We start from the raw sequence: 26,084 nt of genomic DNA, 5'->3' as shown, positions 1-26,084 counted from the left end.
TGAAATTTTTCTGGAGCAACAATTTTACTCAAAGATTTGAAAATTTAAGTCTGGAATTTAAAAACATTATGACAAGAGACTATAGGAAAGAAAATTTGCCTGGATATGTGATGTCACCTCTTTTGGATTTAGCCCAGCTCTCTGAAAATGATGTCTTCAGTACAACCACGTTTCACTTATTAACTAAGACAATTAGGAAATCTTGTTTTCCAAAACTGGCCTCAATAATATTTTTATCTGATATGCTCTTTCAGAAGCTTGCCTCTCTCCCTTCAAGAGGTGGAGTCTACATCCCTCCCCTTGAACATGGGCAGGACTCTGTGACTGCCCCGACTCACAGAGAACAGCGGAAGTTTCAATATGTGGCTTGTAAGGCTAAGTCATAACAGGGAATTCAGCTTTCATCTGGCATGCTAGCAGCACATACCTCGAGAGAACTGAGCTGCCATGTAAGAAGTCTGGTTACCCAAACCTGCCGTGTTGAGAGGCCACATGGAAATAAAGAGAGATGCATAAGGACCCTCAGTAGTGTGAGTCTCCCAGCCCAGACACCAGATGGGTGAGGGAGCAGCCTTTGAAGCAGCTCTGGTCATGCCTAGCAGGACCAAGGCAAGTGCCAGGATTATGAGCGAGAATAGTCAAGCGATTGCTGTTTTTTTATACCACTAAGTTTGGAGTGGTGTGTTATAGAGCAATGGAGACCTGATAAACCTAAGTAATTAAAAATATTAATTTTATATGAAAATATATGAAAACAATATGGATCTAGTACAAAGTAGAATGCAAGGTTCTAATCCAGAGGAGACTTCAATAAAATTTCAAGCATTTATGGTTTGAAGCGTTTCTCCCAAGATTTTGCAACCATGTACCTCTGACATTAGGGCTATTTCAGAAGAAACATTTGAGAAACAATGACATAAGATAAAATTTACATTTAATGCTAGAGGTGTTCTTCTGAGTTAAAATTTGAAAATAATACATACTCTTAGATTTGAAATTCTAGTTCTTTAGCCTGCGAGAACTATTCTGACCAGAGAAATTTTCTCCAATTGAAATAATAGGCTTGAATATGTAAGTACTATAAATCACATCAAAAATTCTGTCACATCACTTTACTATGGAACTTTTCTGTGCTTATTAACAACAATAACAAAAAATAATCCTGAGGCAAGAACACACAAATGCCACCATTTTTTAACTCTTAACATTAAAAACATTTGACAGAGAAATTAGAAAATAAATGAGAATGAATCAAGTAGTTTGCCTTTTCAAAATTTAAATTCTATTCAATAAACAATTTATTTTTAATGAAATTCTATTTTAAAACATTAAGTATTTATTACATGACATATATTATTGTAGATAATATGAAAAATAAAGATGAACAGACAATCACTGTTTTAAAGGAACTCAGTCAAAATGAGGAAGCACGACATATACATGTGCATGTATATATACACATATATATATTTTAAAACCAAGTATAATAATATATCAAAGAACAGTAAAGAAAACTTAAATTCTAACATTATCTTACTTCGATAATATTTTGCCTGCAATTGTTTGTAGAAAATTCAGCTTCAAAGCATGTATCTCTTCTGCGAACACAGCTACAACAAAGCTGTCTTCTATCTTATAGGTAGTGACAGATGTGGCTTTCGAAGTGACACCCAAGACCTATATAAATAAATATACGTGGTTGTAACAAGTAATTAGCTTTTTATCTTTGAATCAAGCCAAACAGTGAATTATCTTTTAATCTTCACAAGAACTTCCCCCTCACCCAAACCTACAATATATTAAGATAAACCTATTTATATAAAACTAATACCCTAAACTAAAAATTATAAGTGTTCCCAAATTATATTGTTACCTTATTCACCTATTATTTTTAAAAAATCTCTACAAAAGGTAATTTCTTGGTTGCCTCAAAGAAAGTGATAGCAAGCATACCGGATTTAGGGTTGTAAATCCAGACCTCTCTGTTTTGCATGAATCCAAGGCCTTAATTTTGATCACCTTGTCCTGATGAGCCTGGTAGGTCACTTTACAATCTCCAGAGATATCTACCTAAAAAGAAAAGCAAAAATACAATGTTTGGCATTCTCACATGGACCATTTGAATTCCAGTGGGAAGTGGCTTGAAAATTGGGGTTCTAATATGTCATGGGGGACTGCCTTTCTGCCCAGGCTGACAAGCTAGGAAGGCAGAAGAATTCAATGTTTCCTGCAGCATGTGGATTCTTTTCCATTCCTTTTGTTTGAGTCTTATGAGTGCCTTCATATTGCCCCAGGAATAATAAAGGATTTCCTACTTCTCTCTAATGTCTAATAGGAATTGGACAAATGGCCTGGTCATAATCAAAACCTCTCATAAATGGGTAATTATGTGGCAAGGGGAATTGACTTTTAATGCTGTATGTAGGCTGTGTGTGCGTGTGTGCGTGCGTGCGTGCACATGCTTTGATGAGTATGATTCAAAATCCTTAAAAACCTGTGGGATTAATTCAACTCATTATAAGTCACATCAACAATTTGAATGTAGGCAAATGTATCTCAATACAGACTCAGTTTAGTGTCTCTGAGTCTTCCCTCTGGCCTCTACAAGCACCACCCCCAGTCTTCATTCTAGAAAGCTAACCAGCATTCCCTTGGCCCAGCCTTGCCATCAGATTTTCTCACCCACTGATGGACTGGCTGAATTCAGACAAGAAAAGTTGGACTCAGCTTTGCTTTTGACTCCAGGTATGGTACTGAAGGAGTCACTAAACTTCCCTAGTTCAACCTCGGTTTCTTCGTCTATAAAATGAAGAGGGTTTGTATAGACCAGTGGTTCCTCAAACTGACAGTGCATCTACATTAGCTGAGAAACTGTTAAAATACAGATGCTAATCTACTTAATCAGAATCTCTGCAGTGAATCCAGGGAATCTATATTTTTAATAAGCTCCCCGTGGGATAGTGATGCACAGGGATGCCACTGGAATATTCTCCAAGGTTTTTTGCATCTCTATCATTCAGTCATTCTATAGGTCTCCTTAGTATGACTGATTCTAATTCCTTCTACCTTGTATTCAAATACAAATTGGGGTAAACGGCAATTCGTTTCGTATGTAAATGAGATAACCACCCAAGTCACCTTTTCTAAGCATTACCACAGCAGTAACATTTTTTACTGAATTTCTGCAGATAGAAACCCATAGAAACAATTTTGGTAACTTTATTGACAAATACGTTTCTGGATCCTTAATAATATTAGTTAAGTACCTCATTGGTAGTTCCAGAGCTTAACTGCATCTGAAATAGACTAGCCAGGCCTCTCTTGAGATTTTCTATGGCTACTGGTTCATTTTGATATGAGTAGAACTCTTTGACCTAGGCAAAAAAAAAAAAAAGGACAAACATAAATAGAGCAAAAATGCATCATTTACCAGATTTGGTTAAATAAATAGCAGGGAAGGTTAGATTCTCACCCCCTATCAATTCTGGGAGAAAGAGATCTGTTAGTCCAAAGCTGGGACTTCTTTTTTTGTGAAAAGAAGCTATTTACATTTCTAAGAAGCTAGACCGTCCAAATACGACATTTCAGGAGACTGTTAATGAAGGCTCTGAATATGATGAGCATAACATAGGGAAGGAAAGAGAGCGCCGATACGGGGTGGGATTTCTGTGAAAACAAGAAGGATTGCCCAAGGAAGAGAAATCAGGAACATTCTCTTCAAACATGTCAATGCATTCTCTACCTGTGATTCTGCTTGAAACAAAAACTAACCAAGGTTTAAAATAACATCAAAGAAATAGATTCTTGGAAGAGAATGGCAGTCTCCATGCTTGAGACCCCTGAGGCAGCATAGCCTCTAAGGGCTATGATAAGGGCCCACACGTGGCCAAAATGCCCATGGACAAAATTCCACAGGATTGATGTTCTGCCCTCCACAGCATTTATGTTGGCCTTGGGTATAAGGAGACATACAAGGTTGGAAGACTTGAGGTTTAGGGTGCTAATCTTGTATGGCCTGCCCCACGCGCTGCTTTGAGTTTCTCTTTAGAAGGTGGGAAAAGGAGGTTGGAATGAGGAAGGTGACTGTGATTTGGCTGCACTAGTAAATAAATGGCTTATCTTAGCTTTGTTTCATCCTCGAGATTTATAGGCACAGAGGTAATAACGATGTCTCATACCATTTTGAACATTTAGCTCATGTTTAGGAAACAAGGATAAAAATACAAAGAATTTTCTGGAAAGCAGGCTGTCATTTTTTACTCTGTATTGACTCCAAACATGTCACATGATTTAGAAATGGAGAGGTTGGATATAGCTTCCCTGTAAAAATTCCCAAGGTCTATGATAATTATAGCTGGCATTTCTACCAGAAATATCCTGAATGCCTTCTTATTTCTCTTTAAAACCAACCATGACTTCTCAAGTAAAACTGAAAGCTCAGCCATTATGCAATAAATTCAATTAATACCAATCTGAACAACTTAGTGTACATGAAAACTCCCTCATCCCTTAGAAGAAGAAAATACTTTACCTGAATTATCCTAACAAGTGCCTCAAGTTTTCTATTTTTATTTTCTACATATACTCTGCCTAGTGATAGATTTATTAGGTACTTTATCTGGCAATTAATTTTAGTCATTACAGTGGATGAACCTATAAATGTTGGAATTGTGTTTGTCCAGCTTAAAAAGGAACTGGAATAGTGATCTCAGTGTCTGAAAATCCATGGGATCATATTCTCAAACAAATCACTGGCAATTTCTCAGAACCAAGGCTGAGTTTCTGATGTTCTATTTTGTAAACTAGGTCTTCTTTCCTTTTAGGAATTATAGTGTAACTTTCTTTTCAAATATTTGGGAGTATGGAATCTGCAAATATCAGGACTAATAGAGCTTTATAACTGGATCGCTTGAGCCCATACACAGTCAGAAGGGCTTACTGGTAGCAATACACACATGCCTAAGGCCTGTGACTTTTTTGGTCTGAGCCTTAAATACTTCAGAAAGTGAGAGGAGCCATTAAGTGGGAAAAATGCTTGTACTATCATCAGTATCCTCACTTTGCTTCCAAGCTACAAAATATGCCTGAACTATTTATAAAGTTTTACCTAAAATTTCAGGAAACCCAGGTCTCAGATTTAATCTTTAGACTATGCATAAGGTTAAATGCTCTCGTGTTACTCCTACTTCTTTTGATCTTGACGGCTAGATACCTAAGAAAATGGTATGCTGATTTTTTTCCTGGAAGGCTGAGCAACGTAAACTGTGAGACAGAAAAAATTTTTTTCATTCCTTCTATTAGCTTTTATTGTTTCCCTAGAACTAGAAAAGTGGACAAGTCTCTTTTTCCTTTGTCTGCCTGCTACATTTGGGGCCTAAATTCTCTTCCTTTAGTGCAGAGCAATGAGATCCAAAGTGAAGACAGCACTGGTATCCATATTAGCTAAATGTCAAAACTGTTAGAATCGAGTAGGGTTTTGATAATTAAGAAAATAATAAATAAAAAATCAGAACTTGGAAGTTTAATCCACGTGGCTGACACAACCATAATCTTAAATTCATTATTTCACAACAGGAACTAAGTAAGTTTTATTATATTCAGGCCATAAAGCTGATTACTTCATTCAGTTCTGAAATGAGCTCTGAACATCCAAGAGCACAGGACTCTTATCTAAATTCACAGTCCCCAAAACTTCCAGAGACCGGCAGCATAGTAGACTAGTCACAAACTAAGACTTTAACCCAAGGAAACTAAACATGGTGGGGGGCGGGGGTTGTGGGGAAGGAGACTCAGTGCCTCTTCTGGGATAATTTTGAGGGCCAATCTCCCCTTGGAATCAGTAGGGATTATACATATTTCTTTTCCTTAGGAAAAAATTACTTCTATACATTCCCTTAATTTACACATTCGTTAAGAATAAGAGAAAGCAAATTTTCATTAACTGGTCAAAGAGCAAAAATAAACAAAAAGGATCTCAGCAAACAGAGATTAGTCGTTTTATCTGGTCTACTTAGCTGAAGCTATGTCTCCTTCATATGTATCTAAGACAGAGCATAGCTAAGAAATGATACATTGGAAAACAGACAAGTGAAGAAATATATAAAGAATTAGAAGGTTTTCAAGGTGCCACATTTCTTTGGGAGGTTTCGTGTGTGTACAGGAGCCACACTGCCAGATTCGGAGAGCAAATCAATGTCTAGGAACAACACAAAATAAGGGACAGACTTGGCAGCCACATGATTAATGTAATCAATACTGAGCAAAAAGCAGAAATAGAAGTCTGGTAATATTCTAGTTAATTGGATTAGCATCCAGTACTGTAACTTGAGGCATCTTTTGCATGTCAGTCTTAACCAGAAAACTGTCATATTTCCAACTTCATCTATGATTTGTAGATAAAACTAGAGTCATACCCAAACATTTAAGTAGGGGAGATAAGTAGGCATGGAAAAAAATATGTGCAATAAATATGCATCTAAGTATTTCCATGAGATATCTTTTACAATGTAAATGTGGGAGCTTAAAACAGGGGGCTCTGGGAGGACAAAAATACATGCTGATGAGTATCCTTGAAATCACAGAAATTTCTTAAATTGAGCCTGGGATAGAAAATACTCTTTGAGAAAACAGCAGTACAGTCTTCCCTTTCACAAGTTCTCTCATAGTAAAATGAAGTGATAGTTTAAATAATGATCTTTCTGACAGTGATGTGGCTAAAAAGTCCAAGTGGCTTCTTAGTCTCCAGGGTCATGTTTTTTCCAACAAGTACTTTATTGTGTAATTGAAAGATACCACAATGTACTTTGACCTGTAGCTACAGTAAATCATCACAAGTAATAGCTCCTGTAGAAATGGCACGTTGGAGTCACTGAAATAATGATGTGGCAGCTCCATCCCAGCCTTTGAACAGGGAGGGCACTGAGTCCTTTTGTATGTGTAACGAAAGACTTTGTACTCAACCGCTACCCAAGGGGCTATAAAATGATTGGTTTGTCGTTAAGATTATAAATGCAATTAATATTTTAGAAATCAAGCATCTTGCCACATTGGAAGGCCAGAGATGAAAATAACAGTAATTCATGTTGTTAATAAAGTTGTGCCATATGAAAATCAAGTCAGTTATAGATACAGTGAAGAATAAAAAGAAGACTACAAGGCAACCGGAGAGACTTTTTTTTTTTCCCCCAAATACATTCCAGCTCGAAAACACAGTAAAATATAGAGGTTTCCGGCACAGACCCTCTGTTTTAAATACCAGCTCCACCACTTGCCAGTTGTGTGACCTTAGGCAAGTCTCTTTACTTCTCTTAACTTTGGTTTCCTCATCTATTACAAGAGGACGAAAAAGCAGCACCTGCTTCCTAGGGCTGTCATGAGGAAAAAGAGAGAATTCATGTAATGCCTTCAGTCAGTGCAGGCATTAAGCACTAAGTATGTTTTAGCTATTATTAAGCAAACAATAGGCACAGACTTCCTCACAGTCTGACTCATTTTAGCCCCATATAACCTTATTTGTTCATTCCTTTAATTTACAAACATTTATTGAGTTCCCACTATGAACAAGGTGCTGAATATACAAGATAAAGACACAACTGCCACCCAAGAGAAGCTTACTCTGAATGTGGATGGCAGACAAGTAAAGAGAGAATTGCAACACGCTGTGATAAATGCTTGGATAGAAATAAGCTCAGGGGAGTATGGGGTTTGGGAAAGGCTTTCAGAACACCAAGTTGGTCAGTGCAAGGCTTGGTTCTGGATGCTTTGGGGAGGAAGGGAGCAAAAGGGCTGGAATGTAAAGAGGAACAGCAATTTTCTCCACCAAAACCCATAATCTAGCAATGAACACAAATGACCAAAAGGAAAGTAATGAGGGGCATGAGTGAGCTATAAAGTGCTAAGAGGGTTCTGAAGAGGGATGGTTATTTCCAGCTGGCTAGAAGGATGTGAACTTTATAAAAGAAAGGGCCTGCAAGCAAAGCCTGAAGCATGGTAAGTATTCTAACAAGTGCAGAAGGAAGAGAAGGATTCTTGAAATGGTGATTCATGTTTGGTTATAGGAGAGTGATGATATAATAATCCTTCTTGTGAGTCCCTTTTTAGTACTTCATTAAAAATGAGCATCATGAATAGCAAAATATTTCATGTCTGAAATATATATTTTAAAGTATTTGTTTTCACTTTTAGTTTGAATCTAGAAATTTTGGATCTAAAGAAATTTTAGAGATTTGTAGTTTTAACTATAATGATCCCTTTCTGTTTTTCTACTTTAGTTCCTAAAAGTAAGCTTTCATCTTATACTAATATGTTTTTATACATGTCAGTATAACATCTATACTTTTCATAAACCCACATATGTAATGCTTGATAATTCACAGATCAAAATTGCTTTTCAATTCCAAACATACTAAGACCATTTTAATAGACTAGACTCAAACCGTAAGAGATGCACAGTTACAGAATTTTCAAAGCAAACTTCCAATGTATATTATAGTGTTCATTCATTACTTTAACATATAAAATGCTTTTCAGTTGTAGCTATAAAATAATCTAAATGCTTTTCTAAAGAATCAACTCTATCTTAGAAATGCCATACCCCTTCAAAAGCTTCAATTTTGTACTTAATCCAGTTATTGATTTCTTATGACAAGTTAATATCACTTATCTAAGTTAGATCATTTCATTCTCATAATTTGTCTACTTTCCTGAATTTATCCAATCATCTCTGATGACCTATTGTGTTACAATATCTTTTGAATTCTTCCTAATTTAATAAGGAATGTACCTTTTAATTATAAAATATAAGTGAATCCAATGCCTTGATTTACTTCTGAAACATTTAATTTGCAACTTCTGTTTATTAGTTCTTGAAAAATTCCATCTTCCATAAAAGTAGCAACACCATGATCACCTAAAATAATACCTACTGAAGGAGAGAAAAATATGAAGTTGGAAAAAACAATGTGGAACTCCAAAAATCACTTTTACCTTTCCATGGACTAGGTGAAGGAGCACAGGTCTTTGCAGAGCTTCCAAGTTTTCCTTTCTTATGATTTGGGATGGCTTTTTTCCTTTGAAAATGCTCTTCTCTCCTCTCTGTTGATTCACATTTTCGACATTTACATCTTTTATCTGGAATCATGGAAAGAAACCTATTAGAAGAACTTCCTATGTCTGTTTCCATCAGAGTCTCCTAGAAAGTAAAATGGTAAAGCAATAAACGAGGTTGGTCATAATTTCTTCTGTCATTCTCAATTCATGATTCGTAGGACCTAACTATCAACTTTAAAAGAATGGAGAAGGTATTAAAAATTAGATTTTTGAATTAGGTAAAAATACTGACATCAAGGAAATCTGTGACTTCAACTCTACTCAATACTCTGTAATGGCCTATATGGGAAAAATTTTTTTTAAAAAGAGTAGATATATGTATATGTATAACTGATTCACTTTGCTGTACACCTGAAACTAATACAACATTTTAAATCAACTATACTCCAATAAAAATTTTTTAAAATTAAAAAAAAAAAAGAAATCTTTGACTTCAGGTCTACAATAATTGTGGCTAGAAGATAGCTCTTTTATGTCATTGTCACTCTCCATTTGTTTTGAACTGCTGCTGTCTGCCTGCTCTCTTCACTTTCTGTACAATTTGTTTGAAAGGAATCCTGCCCACTGTACTTTATTTGTACATACAAAATTAAAATGAACAGTCTGATTACTGAACAAAGAGGTACAGAATGTTTTCTGCAAAATACTGTTCTATTGAGAAATGGCTTAGTGAGGTGGATGATAAAATTTTGATCCGACTTGGAAAACACACACAGCTATTAGAGACAACCAAAGAAGCAAAGATCACTTGATAAACGTATTGCAGTGACACCTCATTATAAAGTATATCAGTAACTACTTATCAGTGACAATGAAGCAAATCTTGGTCCTGTGTACCTGTTTCACACTGACATGTAGAAGGAGAACTTACTATACTGGAGAAACTATTGCCTTTAGGTCCTTGAAAAGCAAGTGTGGGCTCACCATATATTGAAACTGGAACAGGCCCCAGAGGCCATATAATTTGAACCTCTTTGTCAACACATAAATCTAAAGCATCATAACGGACCAAACACTGCCATTCAGGGGAGCACCTCGTTCTGTCCTCAAGAAGAATGCAGAATAGGTTTACTCCCTCATTGGAAATTTTACCTGTTGGATCAAGGAACTCAGAAAAATTGGAAGGTCACAATTTATCTCCTCCTTCAGTTAGAGTGGTCTCGATTGCTTTACACATAACATGGATTCTAGACTCCTTAGTTTCAGAACACTTCAAATGGATTCTAGTTTAATGTGCTTATTAATATGACATATAGAACTGGACATCATACTTCAGTTACTCACCCGTATACACCTTCGTTTGCCTGCATCAACAATTTGGAAAGATCAGATCACTTTTGGTTAGCAAAAACTTCAAAATTGTACCTCTACTTATTTTAGTGATGGATAACAAATTCAATGACTATATGACCAAGAGTACAAACAAGTGCTGTTGAATGGTACACTTCTCAAAGACTGCTGACATCTAATCTTTGCATCTCTCTGGTAGAAAATGCCCACCATAATCTGGATCAGTTGGTCGTCATCACCATCAGGACTCCTCCACAGTAAGACAACATCCACGTTGGATGAAATTCGGTAGCCCACGCTGTCTTGGAGGTTTCCTTTGCCCCGATCAAGAAAAACTTCAGTGGAGTATGTGAGTTTGTATAGTCGGTCATTATTTAATGAGAGACCAGTTGTGTGACCTGCATAAAGATAGTGACACAAGTCAAGTCTTAGTTGTAAGGCACCCATCAGGCCAGGGACTGTGCCATCTATCACAGTGGTACACAGTGGGAGCTTATGTTTGCTAATGGAAGTAAATTTTTGCTAAGTGAAACATGGTTCTACTTCTCCATCTGCTGAAATTATTGGCTTGAACAACAACAAAAACCACAACTAACAAAGAAATAAGCTTCCATTTCAGAAAACCTTAGTTTGTATTCTTAATCAGTAATCAGATTATCTAAATATTGCCCTGGTTGAACTAAATTTTTTAAAGAAATACCATTGTTTTGCTTTAAATTATATGAATATGATTTCTTCCCTGCCCCCCACCCCAGCTTTACTGAGGTATAATGAATATGATTTCAAGTAGAGAGTCAGCCAGAGATTGCTTTATAATTTAATAAAAAACATTTGTTATTAACATACCATTTAAATACAACAGATCAAAGCCAAAGTAATTTTAGTAGTTAGAAAGCAGTCCCTTACACTGGATATTTTGAGTATTTAAAGAATAACCCTCTAACGTAATTTATCCTATTAATTTAATTAGTAAACTTTTAGTATGAATGTACATTTCAAGGCTACACATATGTAAATTTAAATTAGCTATTCCTGAATGAAACCATGTTTTCCTACATAAAATCCTAGCACAGTCTTTAACCTGGCAGGGACAATTTAATGTCAAATAATATACAAGTCAGTATTATGACCAAAAAAAATTGATATATGGAGGAGTTCACATACTCTCCAAGTCAGTTTATCTTAACCCAAAGAAATGTAAAAGAGTAGGATCAAGTCTTTCCCAGAGATGACTTGCAGTTTATGGTCATACAAAGTCTTTGTATGTTTTCTATCCATAGCTCTCAGGAGATAGTAAAAAAACGATTTCAGTATACATTTTTCCTCAGTGCTAACAGGGTAGCATTGCCTAGTTAACTATAATAGGGAACCATAACTTTTTTTCCCTCAGGACTTATGCACGTGGGAGAGGGACAGGAAAGGAGGTTGAGATGACTAGGACAGAAGTGAGGCAGCTGAGAAAGGAAGTGAAATTACTTGGAAAGCCAGAAATTAGAAAACCTCTGAAAAGTCTTTACTATTTACTGTCTCTATCATCTACTATGGCGCTTACTGTCCAGAGGAAAAAAAAGTCAAATACATTGTCTCTAATAAACTGTTCTAAGTGTTTTATACACATTAACTTATTTAATCTTCACAAAAACCTAATGGGGTAGGTACTATTATTAGCCTGATTTTATAGATGAAGAAATCGAGGGACACAGAGATTATACAATTTACCCAGATCACCCAGGAAATCAGTGGCGGAGCCTCTAACACCCTGTCTGGATCTAGAGACCATGCTCTTACCTATACTATACACATATAAACCTTTAGGTTGAACTCTTCCATTCCTGGGGAGTGAGCTAGGAATTCATTCATTCATTCTTTCATTCGCCAAGGATGTACTGAGCACCTACTGGGTAGTAGGCACGTTTCTAGGCTCTGGGGCTATACCAGTTAACAAGCAGACAAAATTTCTACCTTTGTGGAGTTTACCTTTAAATGAGGAAGGGATGGGAGATTAAAAAAGCAAGTATATAAACAAATTATAAAGTATGTTAGAAGTGGTAATGAAGACAAATGAAACAGGAAAGGGAACTGGGAAGCTAAGGGAAAGAGCTTTGTGAGAAGGTAATATTCCGGGCAAATACTCTAGGCTAGCCACATGGATATCTGTGGAAAGAGCATCCCCCTACCCTCTTTCCCCGCATTCCTACCCACCCCCCGCCCCTCCACAGAGGGAGTAACAAGTTCAAAGGCCCTGAGGAGAGTTCGTGCAGGTGTAATGGAGAAACAGCAAGGAGGCCAAAGAGGCTGGGATTGGCTAAGTGAAAGACATAGCAGAAGGAGATGAGGTCAAATAGGTACCCTTGGGTGGCTGGGAGACTTGGGGGGACATTTGCATAGATTTAGAATTTGATTGAGTGAGATGGGGAGCCACTGGAGAGTTTCGCGTGGTGAAGTTATACATGATCTGACAAACCTTCAAAGAAAGGGAATAAGGAGTTTAATAGGAATCAAGAAAAGCCAGGAGAAGGAAGTGTAGGAAGGGTCTCCAAGTGTGTACACAAAAGCAGGCTGTGTCCAAACACCAAGTCAGGCAGAACCTCAGGTATGACATACAGAAGGCAGACAAAGTCAGGAGAAACCTTGCAGGAGATGAAGTCTGGGACTCCCTCTAGCCTCCCCGATCTCCACCTCTTCTGCATTTTAACTAGGGACACTGCTGCAGGGTCAAACACTGGCTTTCCGACCAGGAAGATATTTTTGTCAAAGAGGCCTTCTTTTTATGACACCTATCAAATTCCACGTAGGGCAAAAAGGAAATACATGTTGTCTTATCTAATCCTCACAGCAAGTCTGAAAGGTAAGCAGTATATGGCAGCTGAAAAAAGCTGACTCCACGTTTAATCCAACATAGCAGATATAATGCAGAATTTGATGTTGGAATATGCTAAAATTCAAGTTTTGTGGACTACCTGAAGGTGTCTTCTGATTAAAATAGCTATGAAAAGTTTGCAGTTAAGTAGCCTCTCTTTAATTCCAAAGCTTTCCAAACTATCATGTTGTTCTTTTTTTTTTTTTTTTCTTTTTTCTTTTACTTGACTGGTCAGAAGAATGTGAAAAGCGACAATATATATCAGTTCCTGACTATGATTTGGAAGTGATAAAGCACAGGAAAGACTGGGTTTTGTTCTCCTAGAACTTCTTCTTACCTCTTTCAACAGGAGATAAAGCCTAAAATGGTTTAAATAAGTGCTGACGGTGCTGAAGTGTTGTCCCTTTTATCCTTTCCTCTTTGATAATTATTGATATTTCTGTTTCTGTTATTCAGACACCCGGCAATACTGGGCAGTGGGGGCATGTCCCATTTATATTGGTGACTGAATTTCTGTCTTAGGGTGTTGCTCTGTAGAGTATGCAGAATGGCAACTGGAACTGATGGTAGATTAAATGAGAAATCAATTTTAGCCCCAAAAGGAGTCAGTACCTCTTCAAGGTGCCCCTTCAAGTGAAATTTTTAGTCATGTAAAAGGAACAAAACTCTTAATTTTGAACTTTTTAAGAAATATCTTCAAATATTCTTTAGTTAAACTTAGATCAATATAATAGTTCATTGACTTAAGCAAAAAGACAAAATAGAGATAAGTTAATAAAGGTGAGGCTTGAAGAGACCTGCGTTGGTGATAAGGAAGATAGGTAATGGGATTTACGAATCCAACAGAAGACTAGAAGGCCGGAAATAAACGAGTAGGATGAAGGATAAGGGAGAAAATATGGAAGATGATTATTGTGAATGAACTGAAAAGCATGGTAGGGCCAGAGACTGAGAGAAAGACTGGGAGTGAAGGAGCAGTTCAGGTTTAGAGGTAACAAGATTAAATAGAAAGTGTATGGGCAGGTTATCAAAAGGAAAATCACTATAAAGAAAACCCAAAGAAGGCACTGAGAATGGACCCACCATTACAAAATGTGATTCAGAAAAAGTAGGGGAAACCTGAGTCTTCCAAACATTCAGTCAGCATATCAGCATATCTTTTCTAAATAGACCCTTTTCCATTCTAATTCTAAACCCCTCCTCCATCCTCTTAATGGTCCAACCTCTCTCAACATCCACCCAGATCTGGGGATTTGCTAAATAGTTGCATTGAGAATTAAATTTGAGATGAGTTTTGAAGTGATGCATAACATCTCAAAATTTATAATGGCCTGATTTTAAAGTAAACTCTTCACATGCAGTTCGCTTATTAAATGTCAATCATTGCAAAGGGCAAGGAATCTATAATTAAACCATGGTACTATAATACAAAAAGTTACTCCATCTGGGTAAGAGAGAGCTGTCAAGTCCTGTACTTTTTATTCATGGTATGTGGCATAAGCAGCTTATACCATGATGCTAATAACGCTTAAGCATTGGAGCCCTCACTTACCCAGGCTTCTTCCAAGATCTTGGAAGGGGACCCTAGCGTTGTGTACACATGCCATATCTTTTTTTCAGTAACATTTGCAAAAGTAGGATATTTTTGTAAAAAAGTAGGTATTTTTTTCTCAAAGATGGAGCCTAAATTGCATAAGCTTCAGGTTCTAAAATTCTGGATTTGCCACTGAACTTACACACAAAAAACTGTAGCTATCTGTTATGTTCTAAGTCATATTTCCCTGTATGTCATTGCTCTGTGTGTGTGTGTTTAAATCTTTATAAGTGCATGTATTTGAAAACATCAAGTTATCCAATGTTCTCATTTGTATTTGAAAACACCAAGTTATCCAATGTTCTCATTTGTAGGATGGGAGGAAAAAAGAAGCTCACAATAACTACCACACCTCAATTATTTTTCTCAAAATAATCATGGTATTGGTTTGATCTCATGGTGTATGAATCATTCATATTTCCAATATTCAACAGTTTATTTGACAGATAATAAAATGTAAGCTCTCTATATAGCAATTCTCTGTCAGATATGATTTACAAACCTTTACCTTTTTCTCATTAAAATTTCTTTTCATCCAAGTAAGGACTGTATCTTTAAATACTGAACATTTTAGAATCTGGTAAAAAAATATATACTATCTTTAGTTCAAGAACCTAAAGTGTGATTTGCTTAGGTGAAATAATTTAAACCCCCCCCCCCGCCCCTTTTATTGCTCCAATAGCAAAGATTGTCTCTTTTCCTCATGTGGAAATTTTCTGTGCAAAAAATCTTGAGACAAACTTTACCTTATGAAAAAAAGCCATAGTTATCCCAAAAGGCTTTTAAAAGTTTACAGGTGAATTACTTTTTATCACTTACTAAGAGCACACAGTTATTAAAATTGGACCCTATCATGCTAAGTTTTTTCTTAGGCCAACTGGCTTTGACAGTGAGTCCTCTTAAGAGAGTCTAAAAAGTGATGATTCTACAGGTGCAACATCTAGAAATTCAAGGCATGCATAAACTAGCTGATTTAAAACAAGATTCCATATTCATACATTTCATACAGCTTTTTAAAATCATTACTCAAAATGTTTGCTCTGAAGGTTATCAATTCATGTGTTTTTTAATCAATTTTATCTTAAAATAGAAACTATAATGAGCAACGCTATTTTTCCAAAGATAAGTGTTACTTCTTAAATCTATGTCATGTAGTTTTATTTTCTGTAATTCACCAAGTCTGATAGTCCTATCACTTCTGAATGGTAATGGAATTAAATACAGCCTTTACCATTTCATTCATAATCCTTTGGCAAGTGAAATGCCTTTTTCATTGGGTCTAATTCTTCTTGATACCACATTGCTAGGCAACTAGAAGGAAATTTAAGAACTGGTTTTTTAAAATCTACTTTTACAATTCAAATGAAGGCGCTGCATTCATTGAGTGACCAACAGCAGCAGGTAACAATAGTTGGCGTCTTTTTTCTCCCTTTTAAAAATAAACCATGAACGAGAGAATGAAGCAAGAAGCATGCTAGTCTGAGGGACTGAAACTAAAAGGAACCTCTGTTTTCTTTATGTACGAATTTGAATTTGCTTTTCATTCCAACCCAGTCATGCCTTCACCAACATTCCAAAGTTACATGGTTTTGAAGACCGCTTAGTTAGGAATTCTTTCACTACACACACACGCACACACACACACACTTTTCTCCCTCAACGATTAAAATTAAAGTTTAGCAGAAAGCAACACAAACTTACCTTTAACAGAAGCTGAATATGATGAAATGAAGCAGAGAAAAAACACAGCAAGAAGAATCATATTGACTAGCTGCCCTCTAATGCATCCAGTTCCCAGTTAGGAGTCACTGAGAAGTGGACTCTTCCAGTGGCAGCGAGGGAGTGACCCTCCTCAGAACCTGCAACAATAATGGTTATCTTTGGGGGAAAGGTCAGATTCCAAACTCCGAAATCAGGACCTAAGTTCACAGAAGGGCTCACTATTAATGATTAAACTTAGGTGGGCTGTAGTTTTCAGTCTCTCACTCTTTTTATTTATTTTTTACTCAATAAGAAAAATCAAGAAAATTTTCACTTTTGAGAGCTAAACTAAACCAGTCTACCATCCTATAAATTTAGAAGTACTGAGGGGCATTCAAGGAAAACTGGTGGTGATACTTTTCTGCTCAGTACATAATTATCATCATGCCTATAACATTAAATGCCTGTCTTCACATTTACCACTTTATGTGGGACGATGGTGAGGATTTGCAAACTCAGATAAATTTGAATTTTATTGTCTTGTATGGTCATCTGAATATTTTTATACCATGTGTATGCTATTATTAAAAAATCACTCTGAATTTTAGAATTTAAATTTTAAAATTTTAACTTGTACCACCACCAATCACTTCAAAATAATGTTAGATAAAACATTCAGTTCTGAAACCTAGATGGTTCTCCTTATGTGTGAGTCAGCATTGTCTACCATTAACTTACTAGCAGGCAACTGAGTTTATCATAATAGACCTCTAGCTATATCTATGACAAGAAACATTTGTCTGAGTCCCCAGAATGGTGGGATGGAGTCCCCTGTGCTTTCTGAATCCCATTTCTAAGAAGAAACTCAGAGGGGGGATTCCAGCCCTTAACACTTTTGCTACAGAAAATTAATTACGACGCTTCTCTAGAGTTAAAGTGAATACCCTAGTATGGCTAAGGCCACACTAACTAAACCGACTCTGTCCTTGTAAACTTGTGCAAGATAAACCTGATATGAATAAAACCTACTAAAATGAGGTGGTTTGCGGGGGCACGTGGGGATGTTTTGGCAAGGGAAGGAATAAAGTGCTGGCGAGGGCTTTTTTGAATGAACTTGAAAATACTTATGGCCGTGTTTAAGCATAAAATGGGTTCCTAAATCTACCCTCATCTCTCTCCAAACCCTTTTCTAGAATCCTAACCTTAAGCTTAAATCTTCTAGACAACCCAGGTAAAAGACAGTCAACTTTATAGACAGGGCCACAAGATGAAATCTAAAATTTAAAAATCTCACAGTTAAGCATATTTCCTCTTGAAATATATTTTTGTATAAAGAACTGAAATGTGAAAATTGTTTGTCTTTATCATCTATTGAGATTAGAACTTCATTTCTTATCATGTTTTATATATAAATCATGGCTAAAATACCTATACAAAAATAAAATATTTGGTTATGACAATCACTTTAAAGTTATATATAATAAGTTATCCTGGGGTAAATAGAAAAGGCTATTCTTAGAAAAATAACTGTTGAAGAAATATAAGTTTTTATGAATAGTAGGTATTATAAATACAAGATAATGTAAAAGTGCTTTATTGCTTTACATTTGAATAGATTTCTATGTATTCCCACAATTTCTGCATTACATACATAGTGACATGAAGCCACTATAGTTACTTAAACTTTACATACTTATTTATTTAAATTAAGGACTAGTTTGAATCTTATGAGAACTTTGTATTTCCATTTGAGGCTCACAGCTACATGTTTGTGGTTAGACCATGTGGTGCATGATACATGTCTATTTGGGCAAAGGACTGTTCGTTGTCAGGCGTTTACCAGAATCCAACCAGTAAAAGGCATATCACTATTGCCTAACAAAATCTGTTTCATTGAGCATTTGCTTTTCACTAGAAAGCTCCTATGAGTCACTGTATTAAGTTGTCATTTCAACATAGGGTGTTCAAATATGGCTGCTTCTCTTGGTAATAAAAAACCATCATCCTTTTATATTTTGCTTGTAACTTTTTACAAAGACATTTGAAAGACTTCTTAAGATTGTTTCACAGAGAAGAAATAAGAATGTCAAAGTCTTCATATTCAGTGAATTCTGGGTACCAAAGGAGAGGCATTCTCCTCGGTTGCTCTGTTAATCAAGCAGAGCAAACATTGTACAATATATGTGGGAGATACCTCCAAATCGCATCACAAGTAAATCAGCTATTTACATGGCATGTGAAGCAGGACAGAAGCACAGCACAATACAAAAATAAGAGCTTCCACCTATGGAACAATTACTATGTACAATACACTATGCTAAGCACTGAACATTTTGTAGTATATCCTAACAACAATCATTTCACATGTTAGCAAAATGATATTCAGATTTATTTAGTAAAATGATTTAGGGACCATAGAAAAACAAGCCTTGAGACCTAGATCCAATATTCTCCTTAAACAATATTAGAGATAGGAGGTAGAAAAAATTGATTTCTTATGGATGACATAGAATTATTAATTGGGGCTCTCTTTTAGAAGGTTCATCACACTTTTGTATGGAGGCTAAAAGAGCACTTGATTGCTGTGGTTAGATGTTCCAGGCTGAACAGATTGTTCCAGGGGAAAAAATTGATCTGTGCTAGCCAGGTCAAAATCAAATAACAGATTTTAAAACAATGCTATTGCAATGAAATTCCGTTGGTAAGTACATGACACTGTGGAATATTTGCTATACTATTTTGCAGTAATATTAAGAGACTATGAAATAAAGACGGCTGACTGATTCCAAAGTACAGTAGTGTTTCTGTTGAGTATCAGAGGTTGTTAGGAGTTAACTCATTTCCTAGATTAGAAGATAAATGAACTTCACCCCACTGAAGGTTAGAAGGAAAGGTATTAACCTATTATATATAGTAAGTCAGAATGTATGATAGCTATAGACAAAAAAAAAAAAAAGTCTTTATAACATAAGAACACTTTACTCTGTTCCAGAAAGAAGCACATTAATGAAAAAAAAATTCTTAGAGGGACTCTTCAAGTTATCCCTAAGCGGTCATAATAAAGTCTAATAGTGTTTTCAATTCAATGAGGGAGTTAGCATTTTCAAGGAATCCTGAAAAAATATTTTTGGCAGGTTAAGAATACAGTCAGCCTTCTGTATCAGCAGATGCGGAACCAGGGGATACCCAGGAGGGGCAAACTGTAAGGGACTTGAGCATCCGCAGTTTGGTAACAGCGGGGGTCCTGGAACCAGTCTCACATGGATACTGAGAGAGGGCAGTATTTTTTTTTTTTTTTTTTGCCTTTTGTCAGTTAATATTCTCTCAATTTATTTGTTTGTTTGGTTTTTTCTTAATTTTCATTGGAGTATAGTTGATTTACAATGTTGTGTTAGTTTCAGGTGTACAGCAAAGTGAATCAGTTACACATACACATATATCCACCTTTTTTACATCCTTTTCCCATATAGGTCATTACAGAGTATTGCATAGAGTTCCCTGTGCTATGCAGTAGGTCTTTATTAGTTATCTACTTTATATATAATAATGTGTATATGTCAATCCCAATCTCCCAATTTATGGGACTGTATTCTTATGATGTGATGCTCTCTTTCATGCCAAGGCAAAAATTACAGAATACATATACTATTTTTTAAGGTATTGTTTAAGAATTCACTTTGAGAAAATACAAATGCACTAAGTGCCTTTCCTTAGAAAGAGTAAACAAGACTTAGGTTTGAAAAGTTTGGAATCTAAGACTCTCCAAAAAGGATAGTCATTTTCCATAATGGAGTTATTAACCAAACTTTACCTCCACCTCCCACCCCTCCACACACATGTATTTGACAACAACCAAAAAAATCCTTATGGGTCAATAATAGTCACCCTAAGAGGAGTCTAACTTTACACTAATTTTGGCAGCATAAAACCGAATTTCTAGCATTTAAAGGAGAAAATTGATGGCTTTCTTTCAATGAACTGTTGTAAAGAAAACAAACTTAAATTTTGATCAGAATCGTTTTATTTACTAAGACATTCCAGAGGTTTCCCATATAGACTGCACCCAGTTGTCCTCATTATTAATATCTTACATTAGTGTGGTATATTTATTAATAATTCACATATTAACTAAAATCCTTACTTTATTTAGATTTCCTTAGTTTTAATCTAATGCTTTTTTTTTCCTGTTCCAAGATCCCACCCAGGTTACATTAAAATTAGTTGTCATGACAGTTTCTGTGATTTCCCTCATTAAAAAAAATTTTTTTTATTGGAGTATAGTTGATATACAATGTTGTCTTAATTTCAGGTGTACAGCAAAGTGAATCTGTTATACACATACATATATCCACTCTTTTTTAGATTCTATTCCCATATAGGCTATTACAGAGTACTGAGTAGAGTTCCCTGTGCTATACAGTAGGCCCTTATTGGTTATCTATTTTATATATAGTAGTGTGTATATGTCAATCCCAATCTTCCAGTTTATCCCTCCCTGCCCCTTACCCCCTGATAACCATAAGTTTGTTTTCTATATCTGCAACTCTATTCCTGTTTTGTAGATAAGTTCATTTGTACTCCTTTTTTTAAGATTCCACATATAAAGATTTTCCTCATTTTTGATGACATTGACAGCTTCGAAGTGTTCTGCAGGATCAGGTCAGGTGTTTTGCAGTATGCTCCTTTATTGGAGTTTGTGGAATGCTTTTCTCATGATTTGAGCGGGCTTGTAGGTTTGGAGGAAGACCCCAGAGGTCCCATTTTCATCACACTATATCAAAAGTACATACTATCAATGTGATTTATCATTGTTGATGTTGACCTTGATCACCTGGCTCACAAGTGTCGTCAGGTTTCTCCACTGTAAACTTACTGTTTTTTTTACCTTCTTTTCCATACTGTACTCTTTGGAAGAAAGTACTAGGAGCAGCCCGTACTTACGGAGTAGGGAATTATGTTGCTCCTCCTTGAAGGTGGAGCATCTATATAAATTATTTGGAATTTCTCTGCATGAGAGGTTTGTCTCTTCTCCCCCATTTATTTATCATTTATAGCTGTATAAGCACATGACTATTTATTTTATATTTGGGGTTATAATCTAATACTACTTTTAAATTTACAATTTTTCCAGCTTTAGCCATCGGGAGCTCTTTCAGTTGGCTCCTGTGTTCCTTTGACATACCCCATCCGTGTGTGTGTGTCTGTTTAAGCATTTCCTTCATTTCTGGCACTACAAGATGCTCCAGGCTCATCTTGTATGTTTTCACCCCAATCCTAGAATCAGCCCTTTCTCCAAGTGGCTCCTTTTACTGAAGAATGGTATTAGAAACCAAGATCTGAGCACAAAGTGTGCTTGTCCATACAATATTGAGTCTTTTAATCCATGAACACAGGTATCTTTTATTTATTTAGATCTTTATTTCCTTCATCAGAGTTTTGTAGTTTCACTCGTATAGATACTGTACATATTTTGTTAGACTTATACCTTTCTTTTTGTTGCTAATGTTTTCTTGAATTTTAAGTTCCAATTGTTCGTTGCTAGTAGATAGGAAATCAATTGACTTTTGTATGTTAACCTTGTCACCTGTGACCTTGCTATAATCACTTATTAATTCCATGAGGGGTTTTTTGGTTGATTTTGGGGGGATGTTTTTCATAGACAATCATGTCACCTGAGAACAGTTTTACTTCTTCCTTTTATTTCCTTTTCTTCTTATTGCACTAGCTCACACTTCCAGTATGATGTTAAATATATATGTGTACTTTTTATATTTCATATTCTTTTCTGATTTGTTACTGCTATCCAAATCTTTTTTCCAGTCACTTTATTTCTGAGTTTTTCTGTTTTATGTTGTTCTATCTCCTAGCATTTAAAAAATTTCTCATTTTGAAATATTGGGTTAGAGTTTTCATCTTTTTTTCTGCTTCATATTCTCTTTTTTATTATAACAGCTTTAAATAGGATTCAATTACGATTCTTTTCATGGCATGTTTTTAGGCTAAATAAGTTATTCTATACATGTAAGAGACAGAAGTGGTTAGAATAGCTTTTCTAGCTTCCAGAGCTTCGTTTTCTGATGTTTTCATAAAATGACACCTACATATCCTGGTCATTTCTTAGCTCCGTCTCCTCTTCTTTTCTCCCACTTTTATCTGGACCTTTTTTCTTTGCCTCTGTTGTCCCTGTCCTGTTCAATTTGGATTCTACTCCCAGAAGTTTCTTCTTAGTGTTGGGCTTTTTTTCAGGTTCATTAGGTTTTGAGAGTTCTTGGACCCTCACACCCCACAAGCACTTCCAGACCTTCCTGTTCATACTTTTGTATTCACTCTGAAATTAGAGTCTGTCAGTTTTACTGCGAATCTCACATCGATCTCCCTTGCTTTTCAGTGAATACCTGTTGGCAGTTTGAAGTCCTCCCATTCTCATGGCCTTCAGCTGCTCTGTTGTCTTCCCACTATTTCCTCTTACACAGATGCTGATACTAAGTTGGTGGTTTGCTCCCACCTGTTCATAGTTTGAGCTTTATAAGGACTCTTTCTTGTTGTAGCCATGATTTGTTCTTGTAATTAGCGTCGTTTTGCTATCCTAGATGTTCTACCTGTTTTATGAGGAGATTCAGACTACACTGTCTCCATAGTCATCTTCCTAGAGTCTTCAATAACTTAAGAGGGGGGAATAAGGCATTTTTAAAAACATTTTAAAAAACTTTTTCTATATTTTTGAAGGCAATCCAAATGCAAGTTGAAATGATTATAGATGATAGGTTGATTTTAGATACCTTTCACATCATTTAAAAGAAATTAGGTTCTTTTTGGCTTTCTTAGCCTCAGATTAATTACCCACAAGTGTAACTCTATTTCCAGACCTCCCCAACCTGATGAAGAGTACTCTCAGACTTAATAAAACATCAGAACTCGGCTTAAAGTAACTTGTGATGACTGCCCTATGTTTTCAGGCCAAGCATCTTAGAGGATCTCATATTTTATTTATTACCACATTTTTGTGTCCTAAAACTCTGTTTTTATCTGTACTACAATCTACAGTCTAATTTAACAAACTGGCTGCCAATTGTCTGATTGTGGTCCAAGACATGTTTTGTTTAGCCTGCTCCGTACTTAAAAACAAACAAAATAGTTGCCAACACTTAAAAATCAGATTTCACGTAAAAATCCAGATTTCTGGCTGCTGTTAAAAAAATTGAGATCTGATGTCATTAGGCTTACTACTTGGAACTTGTACCCTGATTAAACAGAGAATATGCTCTCAGGTTTGTGACACTGTTCTCCTAGATAGCTCCCCTCATTTACCTTCTAGTCCTAATTGATATGATAGGTTTGTAACCCATGGTCTAGCATCTCTGATCTCAACCTCTTGTGTTGGCTTAAAGTACTAAATATGTGCTGATAATTTCTAGATCTGTTTCTTCCTAGATGTTCTGCAGACTCCCCAGAACCCACATATTCAAAACCAAACTAATTTTTCCAAAACCTAATTTTCTTCCACTATTCTCCAAATGACCCAGTTAACAGAACTACATTCCTACAGTTGTCCAAATTACAAAAACTCTTAGGGTTATTCTTTCCTCTTTCTTTCTCATCCTACCCACAGCTTATCAGTCATGTAACAAACTATGACATGTCTTTGCTTTCACTATTCCCAATATTTAATTTAATTTCCCAGTATATAAATTTTCCCTTCTTGATCTCTGGAAAACTCCTATTTACTTTCCAAGATGGAGCAAATTATTCAATTTCTGAAACTATGTCCCCCACCTCCAGGAACATTTAGTTGCTCCTTTCCATGTACAGGCATCTCAAGTACATTATATGTTGTATGATATGTAACACTGGCTCTCCCACTAGACTAGGGATTCCTCAAGAACAGAGATCATTATTTAGTTATCTTTGTATCAACAGTACTAAAACAAACAAAAAAAATGGAACTCAATGAATATGTCAAATTAAACACGAATTTTACAAATCAATGAAAATAAGATTATTTCATATTATGATTTTTACCTTCCTATATTTTCTGAATGCTTTCTATATCTTTGGTTAAATTGTCCATTTTTTGCTGGTGCTTGGTTTGGATTGATACTAGAATCATTTTAAATTTCGCACCCTATGATTATAAAGTTAAATGGCTATCTCAAAAGAAAACATTGACCCCACTGTTAAAATATGAGGGTTTTTAAAGTAACTTAAAATTTTTGTTTTAAATATCTAAGGATATCAGGTATTAACGCTGAAAAAAATATATAATTATTCATAAAACAGATCCCTGAGGGGCAACTGAACAGCTGTTGAAAGTTCTGGCACATCACTATGGCCAGCCTGAGTTTAATGACCTACATGTGAAGGGCTACATATCCAATTACTAATCCTCCCTCAGCTACTCGTTGGCCTGATATGGAGGCAGCTGAAAAAAGATGCCCTACTAACAGATCAGAAATGGATCCAGACTTCTCTGCCAATGCTTAGTTAAAAGACCTTTTGGACTGGAGATAATGAAGAAACAGACATGGCTTACAACCATGTTACAGCTGACATAGTTTTTCAAGTAAAATTTGATGGTTTAAAGCAAGAGTGACTTCTGTTTTGTAACTAAATTTAGGGAAACCTCAATTCTTTAAGAAAACTCAAATTCAGAATTTAATTTTCTGTTCACTGAAACCTTTAAACATGTTAAGATGTTTTCAAATATCAAGAATAATTTACTTCAGAGTTCTTTCCATACTGAGATGGCAGTCTTCTATTCATTGAGTCAAACAACATTCTTATCTTCAAATTCTGCAATAATCACCTTGTAGAAGTAGGAGCAGGGACTTTCCCGGTGGTCCACTGGCTAAGACTCTGCCCTTCTATTGCAGGGCCCGAGGGTTCGATCCCTTGTTGGGGAACTAGGCTCCCACATGCAGCAAGGCACAGCCAAAAAAATAAATAAATAAAACAAAACAAAACAAAACAAAGGAGGACCAAATTAAAAACTAAATAGAAAATGACAATATACCGGATTATGTTTCAGCCCTCCCTCAGTTGACTTGATCTATATATAGCAAAAAGATTTCATAAGGTCAGGTATTATAAACAATGAAATGTCACCTGATGTTTTGCAAAACAGCATATGAAAAACCGCTCAAGAAATGAATGGAGAGTAAGACTTGCGGTTGTAAGCAAGAAAAACCTTAAACATTCCAGGTTTACACGCATCTTATTGGGAGTTTGACTCACTTTTAAAATTTGATTTTCTATTTGAGTTGTGTGAAATCATGTGCTACTGACAACCTTCTTCTGTATTAGTTACAAATAGTTTAGGCAAGAGATGCTTTCATCTCCAACACAGAAGAATTAAGAGCCCTTCATCAGTATCTCGCACTTGTAATTTTTAAGAGTAGTAATGTCTTAACATCCCCCGCCATCCCCACAGAAATATGAGTGAATATATGCCGCAGGTATAACCTTGCCTTTAAGTGGAAAAACAGGCACCACGCAACTACCTCCCACTCCACAAACCCTAACTCCAGACCCCGC

General features: G+C 35.9%; 1 protein-coding gene across 2 annotated transcripts in view; it reads right to left on the bottom strand.

Annotated features, from left to right (window-relative positions):
* The window catches only part of MTTP (microsomal triglyceride transfer protein), a 56,426-nt gene that overhangs the window by 30,001 nt on the left and 341 nt on the right, over window positions 1-26,084 (bottom strand). Inside the window, exons 2-8 of one of the 2 annotated variants that reach the window (XM_059922468.1) lie at window positions 25,357-25,453; window positions 16,554-16,711; window positions 10,609-10,796; window positions 8,986-9,129; window positions 3,267-3,374; window positions 1,954-2,070; window positions 1,538-1,677 (exon numbers count right to left, since the gene is read on the bottom strand). In XM_059922468.1, the coding sequence (XP_059778451.1) occupies window positions 1,538-1,677; window positions 1,954-2,070; window positions 3,267-3,374; window positions 8,986-9,129; window positions 10,609-10,796; window positions 16,554-16,614 (758 nt within the window). In that variant the 5' untranslated portion in view covers window positions 16,615-16,711; window positions 25,357-25,453. The remainder of the gene's footprint in view (window positions 1-1,537; window positions 1,678-1,953; window positions 2,071-3,266; window positions 3,375-8,985; window positions 9,130-10,608; window positions 10,797-16,553; window positions 16,712-25,356; window positions 25,454-26,084) is intronic. The other variant, XM_059922469.1, reaches the window with a different exon arrangement.

Source organism: Balaenoptera ricei, chromosome 5 (genome assembly GCF_028023285.1).
Source record: "Balaenoptera ricei isolate mBalRic1 chromosome 5, mBalRic1.hap2, whole genome shotgun sequence".
Taxonomy (NCBI): Eukaryota; Metazoa; Chordata; class Mammalia; order Artiodactyla; family Balaenopteridae; genus Balaenoptera; species Balaenoptera ricei.
The sequence above is the reverse complement of the archived record's forward strand: the minus strand, read 5'-3'. Positions and strand labels throughout refer to the sequence as shown.